Source organism: Malus domestica, chromosome 06 (assembly GCF_042453785.1).
Source record: "Malus domestica chromosome 06, GDT2T_hap1".
Lineage (NCBI taxonomy): Eukaryota > Viridiplantae > Streptophyta > Magnoliopsida > Rosales > Rosaceae > Malus > Malus domestica.
This window is the reverse complement of record NC_091666.1, coordinates 1,368,033-1,393,505: the sequence shown is the minus strand read 5'-3', so window position 1 is coordinate 1,393,505 and position 25,473 is coordinate 1,368,033. Positions and strand designations below refer to the sequence as shown.

The window sequence follows — 25,473 nt, the reverse complement described above, 5'->3', positions numbered from 1 at the left end:
CGGCCGATACGTGTTCCTTCCTCGGCTGCAGTCGCAAGAATAAGAAGTCAACAACGTGCTCAACGCGACATCAACAAATTTACTCCTTGGCCGAGCTTGGCTGTCGAGTTGGCACGCCCTGTACACAACCGAATGACGTAGTTAGCTCATTAGTTACTTGGTCTGTGCGCCACGTAGGCTTGATAGTTTTTAAGGTCAACACATATATTTACACTAATGAAATGAACGAATAAATTAGTTACGAACTCATCATTTTTGATACTTAAATCTAAACTTTTTATTTATAAACGAAGAGAATACACAGGATCGTTAAGTATCTCCACGTGTATAAAAGTGAAAAATTATGAGAATGTTAGGAAAAATGCAAAGTTCTTTTGGGCCCCAATGGGCCAAATTTTCCAAATGAATTTTGTTGTTGTCCCAAACATACAAGACGACTTTACCATCCAATTTTAGGCCGTTCCTTCCAAATTCCGAACCGCTTTTCAGTTCCTCAACCGAAACCGACTCGCCCAAGTGTCAGAACTCGAACTCGGCAAACCAGTCAAATAGTCCTTCATGACACCGCCTCGGCCTCTGCTCTCAAAACCCATCCGAGCAACGACACCTCCTCCGCCGTTGCCATCATCCTTCAACAAAGCCTCAAAACTGAGCCCAAATTGGAATAGGGCATCTGGGTACTGTTTCCATGCTCTCCGACCCATCGTCTTCATGGTCGCCAGCTCCAGGCCTGGCGTTTCTTCTGCCCCACAACACTCATCCTCCCCGCCCATCAGTTCCGATATCGTTTCCGATGCCGGAGTCGGTCAGAATTCAGCAAATTCAGCAAATCAAGTAGAAGCCGTCGAGGAATACTTAGACAAGGTACGAAAAAGTTTACATTTTTCAATCATGTAACTTCTACCGGTTTTGGCATACTTTGATTTTAACTTCTCTGTTTTTTTGGGTGGATTTGTAGGTGGTATACAGATTTCGGTTCTTGGCGTTTATGGGAGTTTTGGGGTCTTTGATTGGGTCATTTCTTTGTTTCATCAAGGTATGATTGTTAAATCCTCTTCGCTTGTACACAAGAGGTTTTAGGTTCGATTTTGGCCAAAGACGAATTTGAACCACCTATTTGCTGGCCCATTATGAGGTTTAGCCTACTCCTTCCTTAGTGTAGATAATATTGTTTGTTAAAGAAAAATACAACGAATATATTACATTAAGGTTGGGGCATTTGGTATCAAACGTCCAATCAAGGAGAGTCGAACCTAAAATCTCCGACTTTATATTGCAGTACAAAGTAGCTCATTAGCCGAACCATGTTTTAGTTATGCTTTTTGTTTTTGTTTTATTTGCTAAATTATGATTGTTATTTTTACTTGGCAACCCCGAGTTTCGTTCCTCTTTCTTTCAAAATATATAAGGCAGCCCAATTTCCTGTGTTGTTGAGAGAGGTCTCACAATTGGGACGATTTCCAGATTTGCATGGTTGATAAGGCTAGAATGCATTATGCAAGAAAAGAAGATTTTGGTAATGGTAGAAAATATAGCGTAAGGACGAAATGAGGTAAGCTCGTCTGCCACTTAATAAAAGACCAATGAATGCAAAAATAAGGCTTTGAAAAAACTCATTTACATCCCCCCTCAAAAATGTCAATTGAGCCAAGCTAGGACAGTACCTCTTGAATTTGAGCTGGTGTTTTACCTTTGTTGTTCATCACTATGAACGTACAGAGTTTAAATAGTGTTATATTCAACCTTTTCCCGGTACAAAATGACAATCTAGCGCATATTTCTTTTTCTTTTTGTTCCAGTAAACACAGGATTACAAGCAATATGCAGGTTAGCTTGATTGTAACAGAGCATATGCATAAGCTATGATTAGATGAATCCAAAGTTGTTAGCTAACATGTGGTATGTAGCTCGCTATATGCCATTGCCTATATTCTGTTTCAGTACTTGAGCGTGAAACAACATTATATTTTTAGCTCTTTCAAGTAACCAAGTTTCCTTCAACAAATGTGCGTAGCCAGTTGTGGTTTGTAATTTTGTAATGAAATCAGCAACCTGCCAATCTGCATTTTTATACCCAACAATTTGGGTATCACGTGATATGATTATGCATGGTGGTGTATGTGGCTGTCGATGTATAGCCATCCTGTTGTTCGATTCAGGAAGTGAAACTTTAAGAGGGATTAGAAATTATGAATCACATGATACAGGATAACATGATGCTTTTATGTTGATCTCTTGACACATATGGGCTTTCTCTTCTATGCACTGATTTAAAATCTTACCTAAATATGCAGGGCTGCACTTATGTAATACAGTCTTTCGTGGAGTACTCTGTAAATCGCAGTAAAGTAATCTGGTTGCTGGTTGAGGCTATTGGTGAGTATTTAAATATTATATTTTTTCCATGATTTATGGTTATTTTTATTTTTATTTTTATTGTCTTTGATTTAAGAACCATGAAACAAACATTTGTTTTACTAGAGATATTTTTCAACGTAAAGACAGAGCAAACAAGAAGAAAACCTAGAGAGTTTTTTTTCATTAGACGGCCAAGAAATTTAAACTTCTAGAGGAATTGATTTTTTTGAAGCTCTAAAAGTCCCTATTATATTATCTAAAACTTAATAAAACTTTATCACATCCCCAAAAGTAATGGATTTTCACCAATCAGATGTTAGAGATTTGGAAATTAAGAAATAAATTTGCATTCATTGGGCTTAAATAAGATTAGTTGAGTTATGACTAAGACAGTTGAGGATTTGCTCTCTTGTTAGACAATTGTTATAGTTGTTGCATTCATTGGGCTTAAATAAGATTAGTTGAGTTATGACTAAGACAGTTGAGGATTTGCTCTCTTGTTAGACAATTGTTATAGTTGTTGCACAACTCTTTTGTAGTTTCTGTTCAATCACGACAGTCTGCATTTTAGTTGGTGAATTTAGTTTCTTTGTTTTTCTTTTCTTTTTTTCTGGGTTATCTGACCCCGGTTTAGATTGTAAACTTTTACCATAATCTCCGCATGCACTGGGTGGTCATTGTGTTTCTAGAATTTCATGTCTTTAAAAGTTTCGCATGCAAAAATGGTTATAAAATAATTCTAATCGAAAAAATAGGACTAACATGTCCACTGTTGTTTCAACTTAAAGAGTTCCAAATTGATATAAGGAGGTCATATGTAGAGTTCTTTACTAGGCGTAAAAGCACTTTAAGGAGGAGCATATTAGGGAGGGCTATACTTGTGTCATCAATATTAGATATTGAACTTCCCTACAAACTTGAGACGGTAGAGGACCAACATCTGTTAATTTTTATTGTAATACAACATATGTTTCTGCAAATGACTCACTAACTATTTTCTTATGGCATGTTTAGATGTTTATCTTTTGGGAACAGTGATGTTGGTGTTTGGAATGGGTCTTTATGAGCTCTTTGTCAGTAATCTTGGTCCTTCAGAATCTTCGGCAGATGATAAAGCTTCTCACAAATCAAATCTTTTTGGCATGTTCACTCTAAAGGTCCGTCTCTGAATTTTCTCGGGATGCAGGCCCTTTTCTTAGCTACATTTATTTTTATAATATTATTCCTTTCTAAAATTAGTGGACAATGCTAGCAGATTAAAGAATGAAATTGTACGTGTGTCCAACTAACAGGTATTTACATAGAATGCTAGTAGTTCATTATCCAGTAAGATGCTCTAAGAAATCAGCCTTGCATCATAAGAGCAGGCGAGAATAAGTGAACAAGGTAGCCCTGAATTAAGGAAATGTAATATGCTGTAAACAGCTTATCTTACCAACACTTAAAAGTTATTCTGCAGTCAACCACAACAACAATAACAACAACAACAACAAAGCCTTTTCCCACTAAGTGGGGTCGGCTATATGAATCCTAGAACGCCATTGCGCTCGGTTTTGTGTCATGTCCTCCGTTAGATCCAAGTACTCTAAGTCTTTTCTTAGAGTCTCTTCCAAAGTTTTCCTAGGTCTTCCTCTACCCCTTCGGCCCTGAACCTCTGTCCCGTAGTCACATCTTCGAACCGGAGCGTCAGTCGGCCTTCTTTGCACATGTCCAAATTACCGGAGCCGATTTTCTCTCATCTTTCCTACAATTTCGGCTATTCCTACTTTACCTCGGATATCCTCATTCCCAATCTTATCCTTTCTCGTGTGCCCACACATCCCACGAAGCATCCTCATCTCCGCTACACCCATTTTGTGTACGTGTTGATGCTTCACCGCCCAACATTCTGTGCCATACAACATTGCTGGCCTTATTGCCGTCCTATAAAATTTTCCCTTGAGCTTCAGTGGCCTACGACGGTCACACAACACGCCGGATGCACTCTTGCACTTCATCCATCCAGCTCGTATTCCATGGTTGAGATCTCCATCTAATTCTCCGTTCTCTTGCAAGATAGATCCTAGGTAGCGAAAACGGTCGCTTTTTGTGATCTTCGCTAGATTGCTCCGGTCATTAGTGTGGATAAGTATATAAATGGATAGAGATAGGAAAGCAAACACAAGATGTACGTGGTTCACCCAGATTGGCTACGTCCACGGAATAGAAGAGTTCTCATTAATTGTGAAGGGTTTACACAAGTACATAGGTTCAAGCTCTCCTTTAGTGAGTACAAGTGAATGATTTAGTACAAATGACATTAGGAAATATTGTGGGAGAATGATCTCGTAATCACGAAACTTCTAAGTATTGGAGTGTGGTGTCGTCTTGATTTGCCTTATCTGTCTCATAGGTAGATGTGGCATCTTCTTTGGAAGTACTCTTCCTCCATCCAGGGGTGGTATCTTTAACTGGTGGAGATGCACAAGGTAATGTATCAATTTCACTTGAAGCTTACTTGTAGTTTCAGGCTTGGTCAAGCGCGATACAAACCATGTAGTAGGAGTCCCCCAAGTCGCCGAGCTAGGGGGTCTGCTGAAAGAGGTGACAGACAAGGTAAGCAATCAGAGCTCCGACTGATTGTTCACCTTCTCCCCATCTTGCAGCAGCATGAAGGATAAAGAGAAGAAAAATGAGAAGAGATGATATGAGATACTTTTGCTTTTGAAGAAGTAACTTTCCACAGGCTTATTCTTGAACTGAGCTGGAGGGTTTTCTGGTTTCCTCCAGAGTATAAGGCCGACTGAAGAATTTGAGGGTCAAAACAAGTCCATCAAATCTAGAGTACGTTCCACCCTGCTGATATGGGATACTTTTGCTTTTGACAGAGTAATGGATGTATCGGCACGTGTGCTGTTACGCTTGTCTCCACATGCTTCCTTGTATCCTTCGCACTTGCCCTATCTGTTCCTCAAGCAGATGCGGAATCTTCCCTGGAAACATAAGATGTTGAAGATGAGTACTCGAGAGCAATGCCAGGTAAGTAATCAGGTAAGGGGTTCCAGGCAGTCAGTTCCTAGCTGGAAGCTTGATTCCAAGTGCTGACTGATTGCTCTCTTTCTCCTTGTCTTGCAGGTAAAAACAAGGCCAAAGGAAAAGACAGGGAAAAAGCATGATATGGGATACTCTTGCTTTTAACCCTGATGATATGAGATATTCTTGCTCTAGTATAGCTTGTTTGCAGAGGTATTATCGGGGGGAAAGAAAGCTGAATATTTCGAAAGGCTTCGTTGGGAGTGCCCTCTCAGATATGATGAAGGGTTGAGCATTTTTGCAGGTCTGCCTGTCCGTTGGGGATGGAGGTCGACATATATAGGAGTCTCCCTAACAACAAGTAGTAATGCTATTCCTTTACCCTGCTTGGTCATAGCACGGTAGTGGGAGCTGCCAGTTTCACATGTTTTAACTTTGTCAGAGCACTTTGAAAAAGTGGTCTGTGGTATCTGGCTCTCGAGATTCGGAGAACGATGCCTCTTTGATTTTTGAGAAAGCAATCATGCTGGGGGTTTGGCTCTCGAGATTCGGAGAGCAGTGTCTCTTCGATTTTTGAGGAAGTAATCATGTTGGGAGTCTGGCTCTCGAGATTCGGAGGGCGGTGCCTCTTCGATTTTGGAGCAAGCAATCCTGTTGGGAGTGTTGTCTCGAATGTGAGTAAAGGTTGGGCATGTTTGCTAGTCTACCTTGCCACGAAGCACAAAGGTTGACACACAGGGACTTTCCAATTATCCAGCAATGGTACTGTTCCTTTACCCTCTCTTCGCTTTTGAGAAAGTAGTCATGTTGGGAGCCTGGCTCTCGAGATTCGGAGGACGATGCCTCTTCGATTTTGGAGCAAGTAATCTTGTTGGGAGTGTTTTCTCGAATGTGAGTAAAGGTTGGGCATGTTTGCTAGTCTACCTTGCCACGAAGCACAGAGGTTGACACACAGGGACTTTCCAATTATCTAGCAGTGGTACTGTTCCTTTACCCTTGTGGGTAATAATATGGTAGCTAGACCTTCAAAATTTATGTGTATAAACTTTGTTAGTGCTGTTTCTTTGCTATTCTTTTACCTTTCTTGGTCAGAGCGATGTAGTGGGAGCTGCAAGCTTCACGTGCTCAACTTTGGCAGAGAACTTTGGCAAAGTTATCTGTGGTACCCATGAGCTATTGTTGCGTGTGGGAAGTGGGTGATTGAACAGTAAGATTCATGTGCTTTCTACTTCACCAGAAGTCTTCGACAGAATGCCCATAATTTCTGCAAAGCTGAGTGTGCGTGTGACAGGTGCTGACAAGGCTAGAAAAGTAGGTGGCTCTTCGATTTCTGAGATCGGCCCTCGTGGTCTCTGAGCAGCCCAACTTTTGAGAAAGCGAGCGCCTCTTCGATTGATTCGGAGAACGATGCCTCATCGATTTTTGAGAAAGCAATCATGCTGGGGGTCTGGCTCTCGAAGATTCGGGGAGTAGTGTCTCTTCGATTTTTGAGAAAGTAATCATGTTGGGAGTCTGGCTCTCGAGATTCGGAGGGCGGTGCCTCTTCGATTTTGGAGCAAGCAATCTTGTTGGGAGTGTTTTCTCGAATGTGAGTAAAGGTTGGGCATGTTTGCTAGTCTACCTTGCCACGAAGCACAGAGGTTGACACACAGGGACTTTCCAATTATCCAGCAATGGTACTGTTCCTTTACCCTCTCTTCGATTTTTAAGAAAGTAGTCATGTTGGGAGTCTGGCTCTCGAGATTCGGAGGACGGTGCCTCTTCGATTTTGGAGCAAGCAATCTTATTGGGAGTGTTTTCTCGAATGTGAGTAAAGGTTGGGCATGTTTGCTAGTCTACCTTGCCACGAAGCACAGAGGTTGACACACAGGGACTTTCCAATTATCCAGCAGTGGTACTGTTCCTTTACCCTTGTGGGTAATAATATGGTAGCTAGACCTTCAAAATTTATGGGTCTAAACTTTGTTAGTGCTGTTTCTTTGCTATTCTTTTACCCTTCTTGGTCAAATCGATGTAGTGGGAGCTGCAAGCTTCACATGCTCAACTTTGGCAGAGAACTTTGGCAAAATTATCTGTGGTACCCATGAGCTATTGTTGCGTGTGGGAAGTGGGTGATTGAACAGTAAGATTCATGTGTTTTCTACTTCCCCAGAAGTCTTCGACAGAATGCCCATAATTTCCGCAAAGATGAGTGTGCGTGTGACAGGTGCTGACAATGTTGGAAAAGTAGGTGCCTCTTCGATTTCTGAGATCGGCCCTCGTGGTCTCTGGGGAGCCCAGCTTTTGAGAAAGCGAGCGCCTCTTCGATTTCTGAGATCGGCCTTCGTGGTCTTTGAGCAGCCCAACTTTTGAGAAAGCAAACGCCTCTTCGATTTCTGAGATCAACCCTCGTGATCTCTAAGCAGCCCAGCTTTTGAGAAAGCAAACGCCTCTTCGATTTCTGAGCAGGCGCCTCTTCGATTTTTGAAGCTCTGTCGAGTGCAGATTTTTATAGGGGCTGGCATTAAGTTCCAAAGCACACTTGAATCTCCACCAGTAGAAGCTTCATTCTTGCACTTCTAAGATCTTGATTTGTCCGACCTCTTCTCTCTTCAACACCTTTGAAAATGTCTGGCCCCTCCGACCGTCGTTTTGACTTGAACCTTGTTGAAGAGGCAGCCCCGCCTTCTCCAGACAACATATGGCGCCCATCCTTCGTCTCCCCTACTGGTCCTCTTACCGTTGGGGATTCCGTGATGAAGAATGATATGACCGCTGCGGTGGTGGCCAGGAACCTTCTCACTCCCAAAGATAACAGACTACTTTCCAAACGGTCTGATGAGTTAGCTGTTAAGGATTCGCTGGCTCTCAGTGTTCAGTGTGCAGGTTCTGTGTCTAATATGGCCCAACGCCTATTTGCTCGAACCCGCCAAGTTGAATCATTGGCGGCTGAAGTGATAAGTCTCAAACAGGAGATTAGAGGGCTCAAGCATGAGAATAAACAGTTGCACCGGCTCGCACATGACTATGCTACAAACATGAAGAGGAAGCTTGACCAAATGAAGGAAACTGATGGTCAGGTTTTACTTGATCATCAGAGATTTGTGGGTTTGTTCCAAAGGCATTTATTGCCTTCGTCTTCTGGGGCTGTACCGCGTAATGAAGCTCCGAATGATCAACCTCTGATGCCTCCTCCTTCTAGGGTTCTGTCCAGTACTGAGGCTCCAAATGATCCCCCTCCGGTGCCTTCTCTTTCTGGGGCTCTACCGACTGCTGAGACTTCTCCTAAGCAACCTTTGTGAAGGCTCCCTCTTGTGTGTTTATTTTGACTCATGTATATGTACATATTTGTAACTTATCGGGGATATCAATAAATAAGCTTTCCTTCATTTCAACGTATTGTGTTAAATACACCAAAGCCTTCTTCGCTAAGTTCTTTGAATTTTCTTTTGTTGAAGCTTGTATGTTGAAGCTTTCTGAGTGGAGCATGTAGGTTGGGGTATTGTTCCCTTAATTTCCCGAGTGAGGAAAACTTCTCGGTTGGAGACTTGGAAAATCCAAGTCACTGAGTGGGATCGGCTATATGAATCTTAGAACGCCATTGTGCTCGATCCTGTGTCATGTCCTTCGTTAGATCCAAGTACTCTAAGTCTTTTCTTAGGGTCTCTTCCAAAGTTTTCCTAGGTCTTCCTCTACCCCTTCGCCCCTGAACCTCTGTCCCATAGTCGCATCTTCTAATCGGAGCGTCAGTAGGCCTTCTTTGCACATGTCCAAACCACCGTAACCGATTTTCTCTCATCTTTCCTTCAATTTCGGCTACTCCTACTTTACCCCGGATATCCTCATTCCTAATCTTATCCTTTCTCGTGTGCCCACACATCCAACGAAGCATCCTCATCTCCGCTACACCCATTTTGTGTACGTGTTGATGTTTCACCGCCCAACATTCTGTGCCATACAGCATCGCCGGCCTTATTGCCGTCCTATAAAATTTTCCCTTGAGCTTCAGTGGCATACGGCGGTCACACAACACGCCGGATGCACTCTTCCACTTCATCCATCCAGCTTGTATTCTATGGTTGAGATCTCCATCTAATTCTCCGTTCTTTTGCAAGATAGATCCTAGGTAACGAAAACGGTCGCTCTTTGGTATTTCTTGATCTCCGATCCTCACCCCTAACTCGTTTTGGCCTCCATTTGCACTGAACTTGCACTCCATATATTCTGTCTTTGATCGGCTTAGGCGAAGACCTTTAGATTCCAACACTTCTCTCCAAAGGTTAAGCTTTGCATTTACCCCTTCCTGAGTTTCATCTATCAACACTATATCGTCTGCGAAAAGCATACACCAAGGAATATCATCTTGAATATGTCCTGTTAACTCATCCATTACCAACGCAAAAAGGTAAGGACTTAAGGATGAGCCTTGATGTAATCCTACAGTTATGGGAAAGCTTTCGGTTTGTCCTTCATGAGTTCTTACGGCAGTCTTTGCTCCTTCATACATATCCTTTATAGCTTGGATATATGCTACTCGTACTCCTTTCTTCTCTAAAATCCTCCAAAGAATGTCTCTTGGGACCCTATCATACGCTTTTTCCAAATCTATAAAGACCATGTGTAAATCCTTTTTCCCATCTCTATATCTTTCCATCAATCTTCGTAAGAGATAGATTGCCTCCATGGTTGAGCGCCCTGGCATGAACCCGAATTGGTTGTCCGAAACCCGTGTCTCTTGCCTCAATCTATGCTCAATGACTCTCTCCCAGAGCTTCATTGTATGACTCATTAGCTTAATACCCCTATAGTTCATGCAATTTTGTACGTCGCCCTTATTCTTGTAGATAGGCACCAAAGTGCTCGTTCGCCACTCATTTGGCATCTTCTTCGTTTTCAAAATCCTATTGAAAAGGTCAGTGAGCCATGTTATACCTGTCTCTCCCAAAAGTTTCCACACTTCGATTGGTATATTGTCTGGGCCTATTGCTTTTTTATGCTTCATCTTCTTCAAAGCTACAACCACTTCTTCCTTCCGGATTCGACGATAAAAAGAGTAGTTTCTACACTCTTCTGAGTTACTCAACTCCCCTAAAGAAGCACTCATTTCATGTCCTTCATTGAAAAGATTATGAAAATAACCTCTCCATCTGTCTTTAACCGCGTTCTCTGTAGCAAGAACCTTTCCATCCTCATCCTTGATGCACCTCACTTGGTTTAGGTCCATTGTCTTCTTTTCCCTTGCTCTAGATAGTTTATAGATATCCAACTCTCCTTCTTTGGTATCTAGTCGTTTATACATATCGTCGTAAGCCGCTAACTTAGCTTCTCTGACAGCTTTCTTCGCCTCTTGCTTCGCTTTTCTATACCTTTCACCATTTTCATCGGTCATCTCCTTGTATAAGGCTTTACAACATTCCTTCTTAACCTTCACCTTTGTTTGTACCTCCTCATTCCACCACCAAGATTCCTTTTGGTGTGGGGCAAAGCCCTTGGACTTTCCTAATACCTCTTTTGCTACTTTTCGGATACAACTAGCCATGGAATCCCACATTTGGCTAGCTTCCCCATCTCTATCCCACACACATTGGGTGATTACCTTCTCTTTGAAAATGACTTGTTTTTCTTCTTTTAGATTCCACCATCTAGTCCTTGGGCACTTCCAAGTCTTGTTCTTTTGTCTTACTCTTTTGATATGTACATCCATCACCAACAAGCGATGTTGATTAGCCACGCTCTCTCCTGGTATAACTTTGCAATCCTTACAAGTTATACGATCCCCTTTCCTCATTAGAAGAAAATCTATTTGTGTTTTTGACGACCCACTCTTGTAGGTGATCACATGTTCTTCTCTCTTCTTAAAGAAGGTGTTGGCTAAGAAGAGATCATATGCCATTGCAAAATCCAAGATAGCTTCCCCATCCTCGTTTCTCTCCCCAAAACCATGGCCACCATGAAAACCTCCATAGTTGCCTGTCTCCCTGCCCACGTGTCCATTTAAATCTCCTCCTATAAATAACTTCTCCGTCTGAGCAATTCCTTGCACCAAGTCTCCAAGATCTTCCCAAAATTTCTCCTTCGAACTCGTATCCAACCCTACTCCGAAAAAATAAAATCTTATGCAACTTGCCCTTAATATTGTCAATCCGAGCTTACTGTACCAGTCAGCAGGTTGGGGTTCAACCTGATTTGAAACACTCGATGCACACCCCTAGCCTTAGGTTAAGTCCTTAGTTTATTTATTCCCTCTCTCTCATCTGCAAATTCTCAGAACTGGGGTAAAGTGGTTGTGCATCTGGAATTGCTATTGTGGCTGTAGGATTGATCGCAAACTTGAGAAACAGTAACTTCACGTAAGAGTTGAGACTTGAGAAGAAATAGTTTCTAAACAAAGTAAAACACTACAATTCAGGTGGGAACAAAATTTATTCTTTGAGGTGCACTCTCTATTCTTCTTGAAGTTCTTATTCTCGCTCCTGAAGTTTTCATACCATAGTTTCAGACAAAAACAAAGATCTGTGGTTCTCAACTGGAGCAGCTTTCTTATGACATCCATTGGGGAGGGTAGTACTGATTTCGGTCTTTGATTTTGTAAGTGGTTATAAAAATTGCAAAATCAGTATTCATCAGACTTCCCTGGTTGGCTTGGCCAGTGGTTCAACCAGATTGGTCTCGCTGCCTCGGCATGCTCATTTCACAGCCACCGTAGCCATTCCAAATGACCAAGTCCTTTACCCTTGTTCTGAGAGCTCACAGAAGAGAGAGTGGAAAAGAAAGGGGAAAGGAGAGAATAAAACAGGAGAATAAAGATAGGAACTGAAATATCCTCAATAGGGGGTCGCGTGGAAGTCACATATCGAAACTAGAAGGAAATTTGATTGATTTGGTTTCCTTAAACTTTTCCCTGTATTGAACATTTCGTTTCATTTCGTTTTTACAGGAGCGACCGAAATGGTTGGATATCACAAGCGTGAATGAGCTGAAAACGAAGCTTGGCCATGTAATAGTGATGCTACTTCTAATTGGGTTGTTCGAGAAGAGTAAGAAGGCTGTTATACAATCTCCTCTGGACTTGCTTTATTTTTCCGCGTCTGTCCTCCTTTCTTCTGTTTGCCTCTTTTTATTGTCTAAGCTCAGCGACTAGACTTGAAAAGACACACTATAGACACAGCTACATATATCTTTCATACAGCTTGTCAATGAAATGTTTATGCGTAAAGATCACTTGCGGGAGTCCTTTTTTTGAGCTGTTTCGAATCGTGTATCATAATTCCAGGCATATAAACTACAAGGAAGAGATGTAATCCATGTGTTGTTGGGTTCTACGTCTATTAGAGAAGTACAAATATGTGATAAGTGCAGCATTACTTCAAGAAATTTGATCTCCATGACTCTTTAGAGGGTGTTTTAACTTGAGAAGATGATTAGTGGCACTTTTAAGTCTAGGAAGTTCTTTGGTAGGGAAATCGGATTGGAGGGTGAGAGAGAGAGTGTGGGATCAAAGTGGGGTAAGATTAGAATGACAAATCAGAGTGGATGGATATGTGGTGTTTTTTGTGTCTAGAGCTCGCACGGACATGTGGTCTCAGTCTCGAGCTCATAATTTGTCCTCGGGAGCAGGAGGGAGAAAATCGAATTTTAAGAGTTTCTGAGAAGAGTGAGGATGTTAAACCGAGTAGCTAAAATAATTTTTTAATCATGTTCAGTAGTGAAACAAAAATTTAAAGAAACTCTAGGAGAAGCTCAAAAATGTCCGTTTGAGGCTAGGATCTAATTCGGCCTAGGATCTAATTACAGCAAGTCCAACCATGCTTGTTTTATCAAGGCAATTGGTGGGCCAGTTCAAGCCCAACATGTAGCTTTTTTTTTTTTTTTTTTTTTTGTTGAACCAGTGCCCAACATGTAGCTTAGGCACACGCAAAATTACTGATCGACGGATTAACACTAATCCCAATCCAGTGGGTCCATGGATAACGCTAATTAGATTTACCACTAATCCATGCATAATAAGGAGTTAACATAACAAGACGAAGTTAGTGAGATCCACTTCCTCTCTGATTATCCTAAAACTGTCTCCATCATTGGACATTGATAATTTTGATAAGATCGGCATACCCTATTTTTGTATAAAGTGGTTATTTTATTACTTAAAATTCAAAATTCGCTCCATGTTAACTTGTTTTCGTTTCATCAATCGAATTTGCTGACATGTATTAAAAAATACAAATGCATATGTATGTCTTTATAAAAAAACTGACCATAAATAAAAACTTGACACCTGTCTAATTCATTTTTAAAATTAAAAAAAATGCCCCAACCAACACCCCTTTATGTAAGTGACGTTAGGCACCAATCACGCATCGACCACCCACCTCCATGTGTTCTCAATCTCACTATTCTATCTCCTTTTCTCTCTCTCTTTCTCTCACCGTTACTTTGACATGAAACACGAGGGATGATCGGTGGAAACATGGGTGGAGCTGCACTAGAGCAAAGAGGGATGGTCGCCCCCTTGGTAGTCCAAAATCCCAAAGAAAAGTGAGGAATCTGCCCATCTAAACCTGCACGAAAAATGTTTGAATAAATGCTTAAATGAAGCATGTTGTCGTTGCTACTGCGCTACGCACGCCATATTTATTTTTTCAATCCGATTATTTTATAATTTGAAATCAAAATTTGATTTCTGTTTTTAAAACCCGAGAATAAAAAAAATGGAATTTTTGCAGTTTTGGTTCCAACTAAAAAGAGATCAGAAGAGAAGCGAGTTTATCTCTCCAATTCCCACCCACGTGACCTCTTAACTTCTACCAATTTTTTTGTTTTTTCAATTGTTGTCTAATCAAGTTACACCACTTCTTTTTTTATTTTATATTTTATTTTAAATATAGTTATTGTCTAATTAAGTTGTGCCCTTCTATGTGTCCTACTTTGCCAATGTTTTTTTAACACATGTTTGACATAGTTATTCCTCTTGAAATTCATTATAAATTCATACGAGTTTCAGAAAACATTCTGTAAAGGATTACAAGTCCATAATCACTTGAACCATTATCTCATACTACAATTGACAAAAATATTAAAGAAAATATATCATAATAAATAACACTTATTTATACAATATATAATAAATTACTTAAATCAGGCTAGTCTGTCTAGGTACTGCTTAGGTGCTAGGCATTAGGGCACATCAATTCACCTGGCTAGCGAATAACATCTGTTGGAGCTAATTTTCAACCGTCAAGGGGTGAAATCTGCGCAAGCCAAAAATAGGCGAACACCATGAGTCCAAGCGCCGGGAAGGGTAGTTTCTGGCGTGGAGGCTCTAATGCTTAAGTTAGCAGTTGTAGAGAGAATGATATAATGTGTTCCAGGGTTGCATGTCTTACCTCTGGTGAGGAGTCACCAAGTGTATTTATAGACCTTGCGAAGACAGTCCACGTCACCCGATATTCCTCTGAATTGCCAGGAATAATGGAGGTTGGCGAGGAGACCATTTTGACGTACGGATGCCATGTCGGAGAATGACCATTTGTCTCTTCTCCATCGTGGGAGAGAGGCACGATTGCACCAGACTATGCAGTCTGACACTTCATGTAGGCAAGAAGGTACTGCACAGTCTAGTACTTGGGTGGAAACAGTTGGCTGAGTCTTTACTGTAGAGTGGACCATCCCACTTTGGAGGCTAAGCTAGTTATATTCGATCAAACCGGGAACCACCTAATTAGATCAATATCCCTTGGGGGGAAGGCTTAGCCTTTTGCTCACTCCAGGTCCGGCCCTAGGGAGCGAGCGTATATTATCTTCACTCCAGGGAGATTGTAGTTTGGGTCTTACAACATTTGTTAGAACCATGTTCATTATACTATTATGTAATGGAACTATACTATAAGAAACGGTGCTTAAAATCCTCCTTTAAATATTCCCCGTTAGTCCAAATCCTTCTTCGAATATTTCGGGTAGTCTAAATCCTCAATCGAATATTCTCGTTAGTATAAATCTTCATTCGAATATTTTAGATAGTTCACAATAAAGTAAGGTCACTTAGTTGAATGAAGTATTGTCTAATCTTCCGGCAAACCATGGATTTAGACATCGAATAGTTGTCTATATTTTTATGGGACCTTTTGTCCTTTTAAATTTCGCCCTCTACTTGACAATTCCTAACTTTGCCACAAGGTGCAAACTCTAATTTTCGTATTTGCCAACTCCACTCTTATCTAAGAGTTGGTGAGGTTTGATGTCCCATAAGTCATTTTCCAACATAAGAGAGGAGGAAAGAGAGAAAGAGAAAGGGAGAGAGAGATGAGGAAGACGGGTGTGAGGGGAAGGGAGAGAGAGGTGGGGGAAGGGGCGGATGGTGCTGCTGTTTATTAAAGGGTGTGATATCCACACACCCCTTTTTACTTCTCACACACTCTTCTAATTTTCGGTCATCAGATCAGATGAATTGAATACGATCAAAGAACATAAATTAATAAGGAGTGTGTGAGAAGTAAAAAGGATGTGTGGATAGCACACCCTTTATTAAAGTGTATTGAAGATGAAGTAATCATCAATAACATAGACTAGCCTGGCAATTAGTTCTTTTTTAATTTTATTTTTTAAAATTATCATAAAAAATAATGAACTTACAAATCACCTATATTCCCATTTCGTGAGGGTTTTTTTTGTTTTTTTTGTTTTGTGTGAATGTTTATGTATTTATTTATTTTTTGATTTTTTTTAATAAGAGAAGGGTTATTATGACACATCCCGACCCGGAATGTCCACTAGGACTTTGAATCGAGCTATGCTGGTCGACACCTGGAAGGTGACGAAGCCATAAAGTATAGTGATGTGGAAAATGTGAACAAATTTAAACCTAAAAGTGCCTAAAGACAAGAGTGCACGGTGAGAGGGTGTGAACCCATTTCACATGCGACGTTAGAGCATAAGTAAGGTACAATAGTGTGGGTAAGAATCATACCCTCAGAGGTAGCCACCTATACTGAGATTCACCAAGAATCCTCGCCGATACGAACTTTTATCAGCTAAACCTATAGGGGCGAAAAACAGAAAACGTGAGTGGGAAAAAACAAAGCTTTTTGAAACCATTTCTCTTTCCAAAAATAATAACCTCTCATCGTAAAACCCGTATAATTTCATAGAAAATAATAATACATACGTATAAAGAAATCAGGCTCAAAAGCAATGAAAACCAAAGTATGTGCCATGTCAAGTATCTTAATGATAAATATGTAATCCATGTGATGTAAATCAATATAAAATGATATATCAGCCGGAGTCACCTAACGTGACCTATATGGCATAAACTATAGCTCATAACCAATTTCTGCACACGAGTCGGCACCACCTATTGTGGCCTGTACGACAGGCTGGGTGTAAATAAATACACTCAAGTGCTACGATCATGTGAAAGCTATGTGAAGTAAGTCACCTACGAGTCGGAACCACCTAATGTGGTCTGTATGAAAGGCTGGCACCTGCCTTGGATCCAAGGTGAGCATACGGTGTGGGAGGTGAACGATCACGTGAAGGCTGGCCCTGGCCTCGGGTGGAACACTAACACTGGGGTGCAGGATAATGAGCACTAAATGCATGTAAACATAACCATACACTATGCAACCACTATCATCATAATGTACTCACTTGAAGCTTACTTGGGCCTCCGCAGCATTATTCCATAATATGCAAAACTATACTAATGCAAATACTAAGATATAATGCATCCTTGACATGGCATTTAATTCGTAAATTCATTTATAAATAGTTTATGGAAATCGTAAAGCATATATACATATATATAGAAAACAAAAGCCCACTTACCTAGAGTCTACACTACAACTCCGTAGCACGAATATCGAGGCATCCTGAACGATCGGTGCCTAGAACAATTATCAAATCATATCTCATAATTCTTATCGATCAAATATATAACTTACGTAAAAAACATCCTTAAGGACGTTCTATAATGATTTGAGACCCATTGACCAAAAGTCAACCGTCGGTCAACGATCAACAGTAGGGTTCACAACCCTACGTAACTCGATCCGAAAGATCCGCTTCTCGGATTTCTGATCAATAACTTCCAAGGATCCACATTATGCTTCTAAAACATCATTCTAAAATTTTAATATGATCTAACAGTTGGATCTCCGCCAATTGCAAATTCAAGTGGCGGTCAACGTTTTATTTTACGAACTTACAAATCCAATTCGGGAAGATCCATGTGTCGAGTTCCCAATCTCTAAGTTCCTATGATCCTCAAATATTATGTACTACAACATATTAAATTTTGGTGACGATCCAACTGTCGGATCGTCGATTCATATAATTATCAAGTAACACACCTTAATCAAACTAGATTCACAATAATAAATCACATCATATGGATATCAAATATGAGATCAATATTTTGATTTAACGTAAAATAACATTGGTGGTCCACTGGCCACGCGCCGCCGCCGGTGGTGGTCGGCCGCTTTGACTCGCCGGAAAATTCAATTATTTCTAAAAATTCTCAAACTTCACATAAATGAAGATGTCAGTGAGTGGAGCAACTTTCATACCTATGACTAAGACCAATTTGGCCGGGAAAAGCCTCAATTTCATGAAAATCCGCCAAAACCCTAGAATAGGTGGCTTTCGATTCAATGTCGATGGTGCTTTGCCGCCACTACCAATGCCTGGGACTTGTTCCTGGGATTAGGCATAGTACATTGGTGGTGAAAATTGAAGGAAATTGTTGCAGGATCGGCGGATTCACCGCCGTGCACCCACGAACCCGTACGATTTGTTCTTCATGAGTTCATGGTTAAACACAATGAAGTTTGAGTGGAAATGGAAGAGAGGAATACGTTGGCTGATTTTTAGGTGATGGCGAGGTTTAGATCGTCGGAAAACCGATGAAAAATGTGACGGGAAGTGTCGATATGGGTCAGGTCGCGCGATAAGGAACCGGGTCAAGGTGATCCGGTGCTACTCCACTCCCTCATTTCCCTTCCTTTCTTCTCTTCCCTATTGATCACTCTATTCTCTCTCTTTTCCCGATTGGCTTCAACTTTTCCTCATTTATCTCCTTTATCCTTTATCTCCACTGCCCATCATCTCTTTGCTTTAATCTGGGCCACACACGTGGCTATCAGATTTTTCTCCAAAAATATGAAGTATTCCAGAAAATAATAAATTTACAATTTTGCCCTCGACTTGATTCGTTAATAACTCATTCGTTATAACTCCAAATCACGTTCCATTTCGCCCATGCATTCGTAGCGATGAGTACTACGAGGATATGCCAAGAAAACGAGTCTTACGTGACACGAAAAGACGGTTAATAAAAATCAATGTATTTGCCTCAAAGGGCATTTTCGTAATTTCTCATTTTTAAATTATAAAAATCTTAATAATTGGGGACGCGTTGTTACAATCTACCCCCCTTAATAAAATTTTGTCCCCGAAATTTAAAATAACTTGCTAAATGTAAAATACTTGAAAATAGGGAGAAAATATGTATATAAATACATACACAAAGAAGAAATCAAGTTAGAGCAGCTGCATAAAAGAGAATGCCATTCCGTCATGATCGGATTGCAATTATTCCTCTTTCATGCCTCCAAGCTCATACCTTCTTCCTTCCTCAATAGTATAGTAATATGATACCCGTATAAAATATAGAGTAAAAAATATGTAATACTACGTAACAACATAAGGTCAAAAATATATGCATATAATAAGATAATGACAAGAACAAGATATAAAAATGTATGATTAAAATACTTGTATGGAGTTTAAAACCAAGAGTGGAAATAACTCACCCAAAATTTGTAATGGTAGAGATACTCATATAAATAAAATAATGTAGTAAGAAAATATTTGTATGAAAAGTCAAAACCCAAAATGAAAATGGACCTTGCCAAACATTTGTCGTGTCATGAACTTCGAGAATGAGCATGTATGTTATGAATCGAGTCCGAACCATAGCTAATTAATAAGTGTTGTAGTAGAGGAGCCAACTTACTCACTTGCTTAATGAATCCAACAATTAAGCCATCAATATTATAGTCGGCAACCTGTAATGCCGATAACTCATCGTTGTCTCAACACTCAAGAATTTGAGAATCAAAACAAGTTCATCAAAGTTAAAGTTCAAGAGATCTAGATTGATTGCCTGCCATCACACTACAAACGACTTCCGAAATATTCAATCACCAACGGAAATGATCCATTCAACGGAGTATTTGACGGGTGATTGAAGAATTAATGATCACAACCCGATTTCAACATCCAAGCAATTCTTTTGAACAATCTATCTGTCTTCGAAATAATGCAAACTGCAATAGAGTAGGCACGTACTCAAAGTTGACTAGAATATCTTTCCAGCACAAAGGAGTGAATATGGAGTCACAATCAGAAAAATGTTGATTAAAATGCCAGAAAATTCGATAAATTCAAGAATGGGTAATTTTACCGAGTAGTCTAAAATGTAATCCTTTTGAACCTATGAAAAATGGGTTGACTTGTCAAATCAATCTATAAACATCGAAACATCATCATAATCTTCACATGTACAAGATACCTCGTACCAGGAGCTTATGGTGATATTTCCCATTTGCATTTGGATACAAAAAGTGATTATAACCTTTCAAACGATTTCTTGATGGTTTAGAGGTAACGCAATATCAATACTCGTGAACTTCAACTAGAATAGGATAAGGAAGACTAAAAATGTTTAGGGGTAGAAACAACGGTTGCTACGGTGCTTAATAATTACGTTTGCACAACCGGAATGATCCACGATAGTGCAATCATAGATGCTAATTTAGTTCTTCTAATGCTGCTATTAGAAATTTAGCTCTTTCCATAAGTGAAATTGGGAAGTTCTAAGGTTAAATAAGAATTTGGACATATTTCTCCACAGAGAAGTACCATTCGGTTTCCAAATGGAAATGGCAACTGTTGACTCTAGGTCATATATATGATAGTTCATTTTGAACGGTTTTATCCAACGGAAAATATAAGTGATTCTCCATCATAGATTCTTATATGGGATTCTTGTAAAAGAAAGGGAATGAGTTTTCTTTATGACTTCTCCCGTGTTTACTTGTATGTAAGAAATTAAAATTCGTAATGGAATAGCCAAATTTCAGGAACTTGATTGACTTGGAGGGAGTAGTTAATCTGATTCTCATTCCTTTTCTCTCATGTTGTCTTCCGATAATATCCTCATTAATTATTCTATAATAATCCAAAATACCCTGGCAAAACCTAAGAAAATACCCTCTTGGATTATGAAGCTTTCTACTGCTAGTTTCAAGATGTACGATATGAGAAACATGCAAGTAAAGCATGCCATGAGGTGAGGTGAAAGGATCCTCTCCCGATCCTAGGTAGGATTCCGAAAATTTTCTAATCACATTTGCTCATTATATATTGTACGATTAGTTTTTGTCAGTTATTGTTTATATTTAATTTTAAATAAAAAGATTTACAAAGATTTCTGACTGATACACGATGAACGGATGTGATTGAAGAATTTCCGGAATCCTCACAAAGAGGATCCTCATTCGTGATATACAAACAAAAAGTATAAAATGGATCCTCTTCGAGGCAAAGCCTCGGGATCCTCTTGACCCGATAACACGGGCCATTGAATTTTGATATAACGGCTACAGTTATTATATCTTTTAGAGGGACTTGCTGTTTGTAGCCGTTGAAGTCATATTGTCTGGTTAGGAGGATCCCGAGGCATTGCCTCGGAGAGGATCCAATTCCAAAGATTTTGTTGTTCACAGCAGTTAAAAGCAAAAACAAAAAGTATCTGAACAATTAAAGATGGACTCATCACCCCTAAAATGTCAAACGATTTTGCTGTACTCTCATTAGAAGCTTTCAAATTTCGATTAGCTTGTCCACTTATTTTTAAAGTGATTTGAATAATTTTATGCATGGGTATATTAGTAATCAAGTTGTTTTCATTCCGATTCATTAGGATTAGTAAACAATAACCATGAGCATCAATTTCATTTTTATTCTGATGCGGTTGGTAAAAAGCTTAATAGGAATGAGTTCTTCTCATCATAGTTCCTTACTATTTCTCATTCTAAAGTTAATTAATTCTTTATTTTCTCATTGCTGATAAGTAAACGAGCCCAAAGGATCATATTGGTCCTTTTATAGAACCACTCATGCTTGTACACCGCCATTTTGGCATCCAAAACCTTTTATTTTTCTTTACGTACTTCAACATTAATTGCCTGGCGTTCCAGATAGGTTTCAACCCCAAGGTAGCCGTGTCCCTAGTTCATACAAGTCATTTTTTAATAGGGACTTGGATTCTCTGCCCTTCCATTTCGGTGTCCTCCCGTGCCCTCCTGTTTTGTGTGGTCACGGTTAATCCATGCTAACATTTTATATTGTTTTTTATAAAAATAATAAGACAAAAAAAAAATAGTAATATAAAATATTGACGTGGCTTAACCGTGACCATACAAACAGGAGGGCACGGGAAGGGCACCGAATTGGGAGGGCAGAGAATCCAAGTCCTTTCAATAGATGGTAAGAAAGAGAATGTGGGTGTAAAGCTACTTTGCATAGTGTCAAGGGATGTGATATTTATATTTTTTTTTACTTTTCACACAACTTTATATTAATATTTTGAACCGTCAAAATTTTAGATCTTCCCCATTCAAAGATAATCCATGCAAAAAGTACTCAAAAACGAAATAGTAGAAATGACTGCTTATATTATTGGATGGATTTGGCATGTTGGATACATGCATCTACACTCAGAGAGCCTTTGGACATTTCGGGGAGTTGGAATCGAAGGTTGGCCTCACCGGTAAAGAAACTTTGGGCAAAATGTTGTTGACGAAAATTCCAAACATCAATGGCGGTGTCACTTCTGATTTAGATAGCAAGTTGATCTTGTTGAATCTAAAGGGAATAAGCAAGGTTAAGATCTTTGGCGGGAGGATCTCCATCCTTATCTTTGTTCTTGGAACTGGTATGTAGGAGGTCGAATAGGATGTGAACCGTCGACAACTTCCAAAGATCATGACCTATAAGAAATGGATTGATTTGACGAAACCAGACGACGTAATAAATTGAGAACTTTAATGAAAAACTTCTAGTACTGTTCATTTTAACAAAAAAATCATATTTTTATACTAAAAAGTCAATCATGGTACTATTTATTTTACCCTTATTTTGTTTTTATCATTAAAACTCAAAGTTTTAAAATAATTTTCATTAATTTTCCTTATAACTAATGAGTTTGAAAAAGTGAATGATGTTAGGACCGGGAATATGGAAGGTATAGAGAAGGAAGACATGGCACAAGGAAAGAACCCTAGAAATCTAAAGACCAAAACAAACTTGAAAACCCTAGGATCGATAAACTTTTGTTTTTTTTTATTTTTTTGAAAAACCTCGACGGTAGGAGATAAATTTTATTAATAACAAAAAAAGAAATTACATCTTATCAAGAGGGACATAAACTTACCACTCATACATCATAGATAACACAAACAATACACGAAAAATAAGGGGAGGGGGATATAAACATTACCCTTCTAGAACGAAAACAAGAGAGATACAAAGAAAAGAAGGGAGGAACATGAAATCGATATAGCGTTGAACCATGGATTTAAATATCGAAAATATCGGCGAAATTCGTTTTTTTGACTTACCGATATTTTAAGGAGTATCCAATGAGTTTTCGTCAAAATATCGCGATATTATCGTTATTTTCGATAATATCGCGATATTAGCTAAAATATCGCGATATTAGTCCAAAAATTCCTTAAAATTTGGAAAAGACTCGGTTTTGAGCATAAAGGGGTTCGAACCCCTCCCCCTTAACTTCTTAAGGCCTTAACCACTGTACCACTTATGTTGTTATGATAATAAGCTACAATATTTATATATATGGTTTATTTTTACAAGAAACAAATTTGCACATATTCCAATTTTTTTGTGGTATTATATTTTAAATTGTGTCAATTAATTACTTAGTCAATGGCAAATGGTTTTTAATTTTTCTATTTTTTATTTGGTCAAGGGCTGGAAAAAATTCCGGAAAATCCCAAACCAAACCGAAAAAGTCCCAAACCCAAACCGAAAAAGTCCCAAACCCAAACCGAAAAATCCCAAACCAAAACCATCCTGAAGTTCGGGAATCCCATCCCGAAAAATACCGAAATTTTTGATATGGGATTGGTTTCCAAATCCCATTTGTTTGGTAATCCCGAAAAATACCGAAGTATTCGGTTTCCTATTGACTTTTGGGTTTTGGTTCTTGAAAACCATTGCCATAGTTGGTAACTACTCTTCAAAATACACTCACTCTACACATAGAGATGATGAAGATATTGAAAATTTTGAACCTCATAGGAACTCTATGTGGTACTAAGCCACTCATGTATCTTACCATGCAATGTATAAAGTGTAAAATATTGTACTAATTCATTATATATAAATGATTATGGTGTGTTTAGACTTCTTTCATTAATTTCTACATATTTTCTATAGTCACAATGTTTATCAGCTCGCTATATAATCAACTTGATAATGTTAAATCCATCATGCAATGCATTTCCTTCCAATTTTTTGTGATAAACTAATAGATAATTGACTAAATAAACATCCTGCAAAGTTTCAATAAAAAATTCCAAGTTTTTCTTACAATTTCCGTGGTTTCCATGTAATTTTTATCGATATCGATATTATCCCGATATTTCCATCGATATTTCCGTGTTTTCGGACTACCGATATTTCCGATATTACCGATATTTTCTTCCTTGCGTTGAACAACGTATAAATATGACTAATTGTATTGTTTAGTGTACAATGATTACTATATATATATGGGTCCGTCAAACCCATATTTTAGAAAGAATATATATATTCACGATTATGATCGACTTAGGGTGGCCGTTGGATAATCATTTCGTTTTTAGTTTTTAGTTATTGGTTTTTCAATTTTCACTTTTTTGAAAAATGAAAACTGAAATCTTATTTGATAATTACTTTCAGTTTCAGTTTTCATTTACTCAAGGCTAAAATTTTAAAACTCAAGAAAATTGTTTCTAGTTTTTATTTTTCATTTTTTTTGAAAACTGAAAGTAGTTACCAAATAAGATTTTAGTTTTCAATTTTCAAAAATGTAAAAAAAATTTATTAAAACTGAAGAAAATTGTTATTAGCACTTCAAATATCTCATTGTACATCCCTCACAAGTGTAATTTTCTTACTTATTCTAGAAAATTTGGAGTGCAAATTGAAAGGAATTGTTATCAAATGGTCCCTTAGTGCAAGTAAATAAATATTATAAGAATAAGGTTTTTTTTAGTCAAAATGGTCTCTGAGATTGGCGTAACTAGACCTGGCATTCGTGTCGTGTTTTCCGTGTTCGTGTCATACCCGATATTTTAATGGGTCGTGTTGTGTAACACCCGTTAAAATAAAAAGGTAAAATGACCCGACCCGAAATCGATCCGATAATATTAACAGGTAATATGACTCGACCCGTTATCTGTTAAGGAAAATATATTTTAAACCAATAAATAATCAAAAGAAAAACATAATACTAAATAAATATATACATACCATATTGTCATATCCAAAACATAAAAAAGTATTTTTCTTTTAAGTATATTTTCGCTTACCTAAATTGATCAAAAGGTAAAATTGGAAAATATTGGAATAGAGAAGGGGTTTTTTCATCCAAAAAAGTTCTAATAATATAAGTGAAATAGAATCCAACGGTACATATTTACTCTCATTTATCTTACGCCTTTTTTTTTAAGTAAAATCTTTAATAGTTTTTAATTAATGTAGAAATCTAAAATATATATATATAATATATAAACGCTCGTAATAACAAGTTTTACAACTTTCATAAAGAGCTTAACTTCGAAATTCTCCACATTAATCATATAAATCATAGAGCAAAATTTAACCATTGATTGTTGTTTACATTTACGCTTCATTGTTCTCATCAAATTTTGTTTTTTTCAGATTTTCTTTTTTGAAAACATGATCTATTAGAGAATGCAGGAAGATGAACGGTTTGGATCATCGATATTATATTCAGAGTTTTACGGTTATTGAAAATATTGCTTGATGTTT

The 25,473-nt window shown here is 38.6% G+C and overlaps 1 protein-coding gene across 1 annotated transcript; it reads left to right on the top strand.

Annotated features, from left to right (window-relative positions):
• Positions 1-400: 400 nt before the first annotated feature.
• LOC139196972 (uncharacterized) lies at positions 401-12,570 on the top strand. Its single transcript, XM_070823340.1, has 5 exons — positions 401-864; positions 959-1,036; positions 2,295-2,376; positions 3,373-3,515; positions 12,287-12,570. The coding sequence occupies exons 1-5, from the start codon at positions 559-561 to the stop codon at positions 12,488-12,490; spliced, it is 813 nt and encodes a 270-aa protein (XP_070679441.1). The 5' UTR covers positions 401-558; the 3' UTR covers positions 12,491-12,570.
• Positions 12,571-25,473: the final 12,903 nt, after the last annotated feature.

Bases quoted from the DNA above. Each gene is read 5' to 3' on its own strand.
- LOC139196972 (XM_070823340.1), top strand. From the start codon at position 559: ATGACACCGCCTCGGCCTCTGCTCTCAAAACCCATCCGAGCAACGACA. The intron at 865-958 runs GTACGAAAAAGT...GTGGATTTGTAG, and splicing joins TCGAGGAATACTTAGACAAG to GTGGTATACAGATTTCGGTT. The intron at 2,377-3,372 runs GTGAGTATTTAA...TGGCATGTTTAG, and splicing joins GTTGCTGGTTGAGGCTATTG to ATGTTTATCTTTTGGGAACA.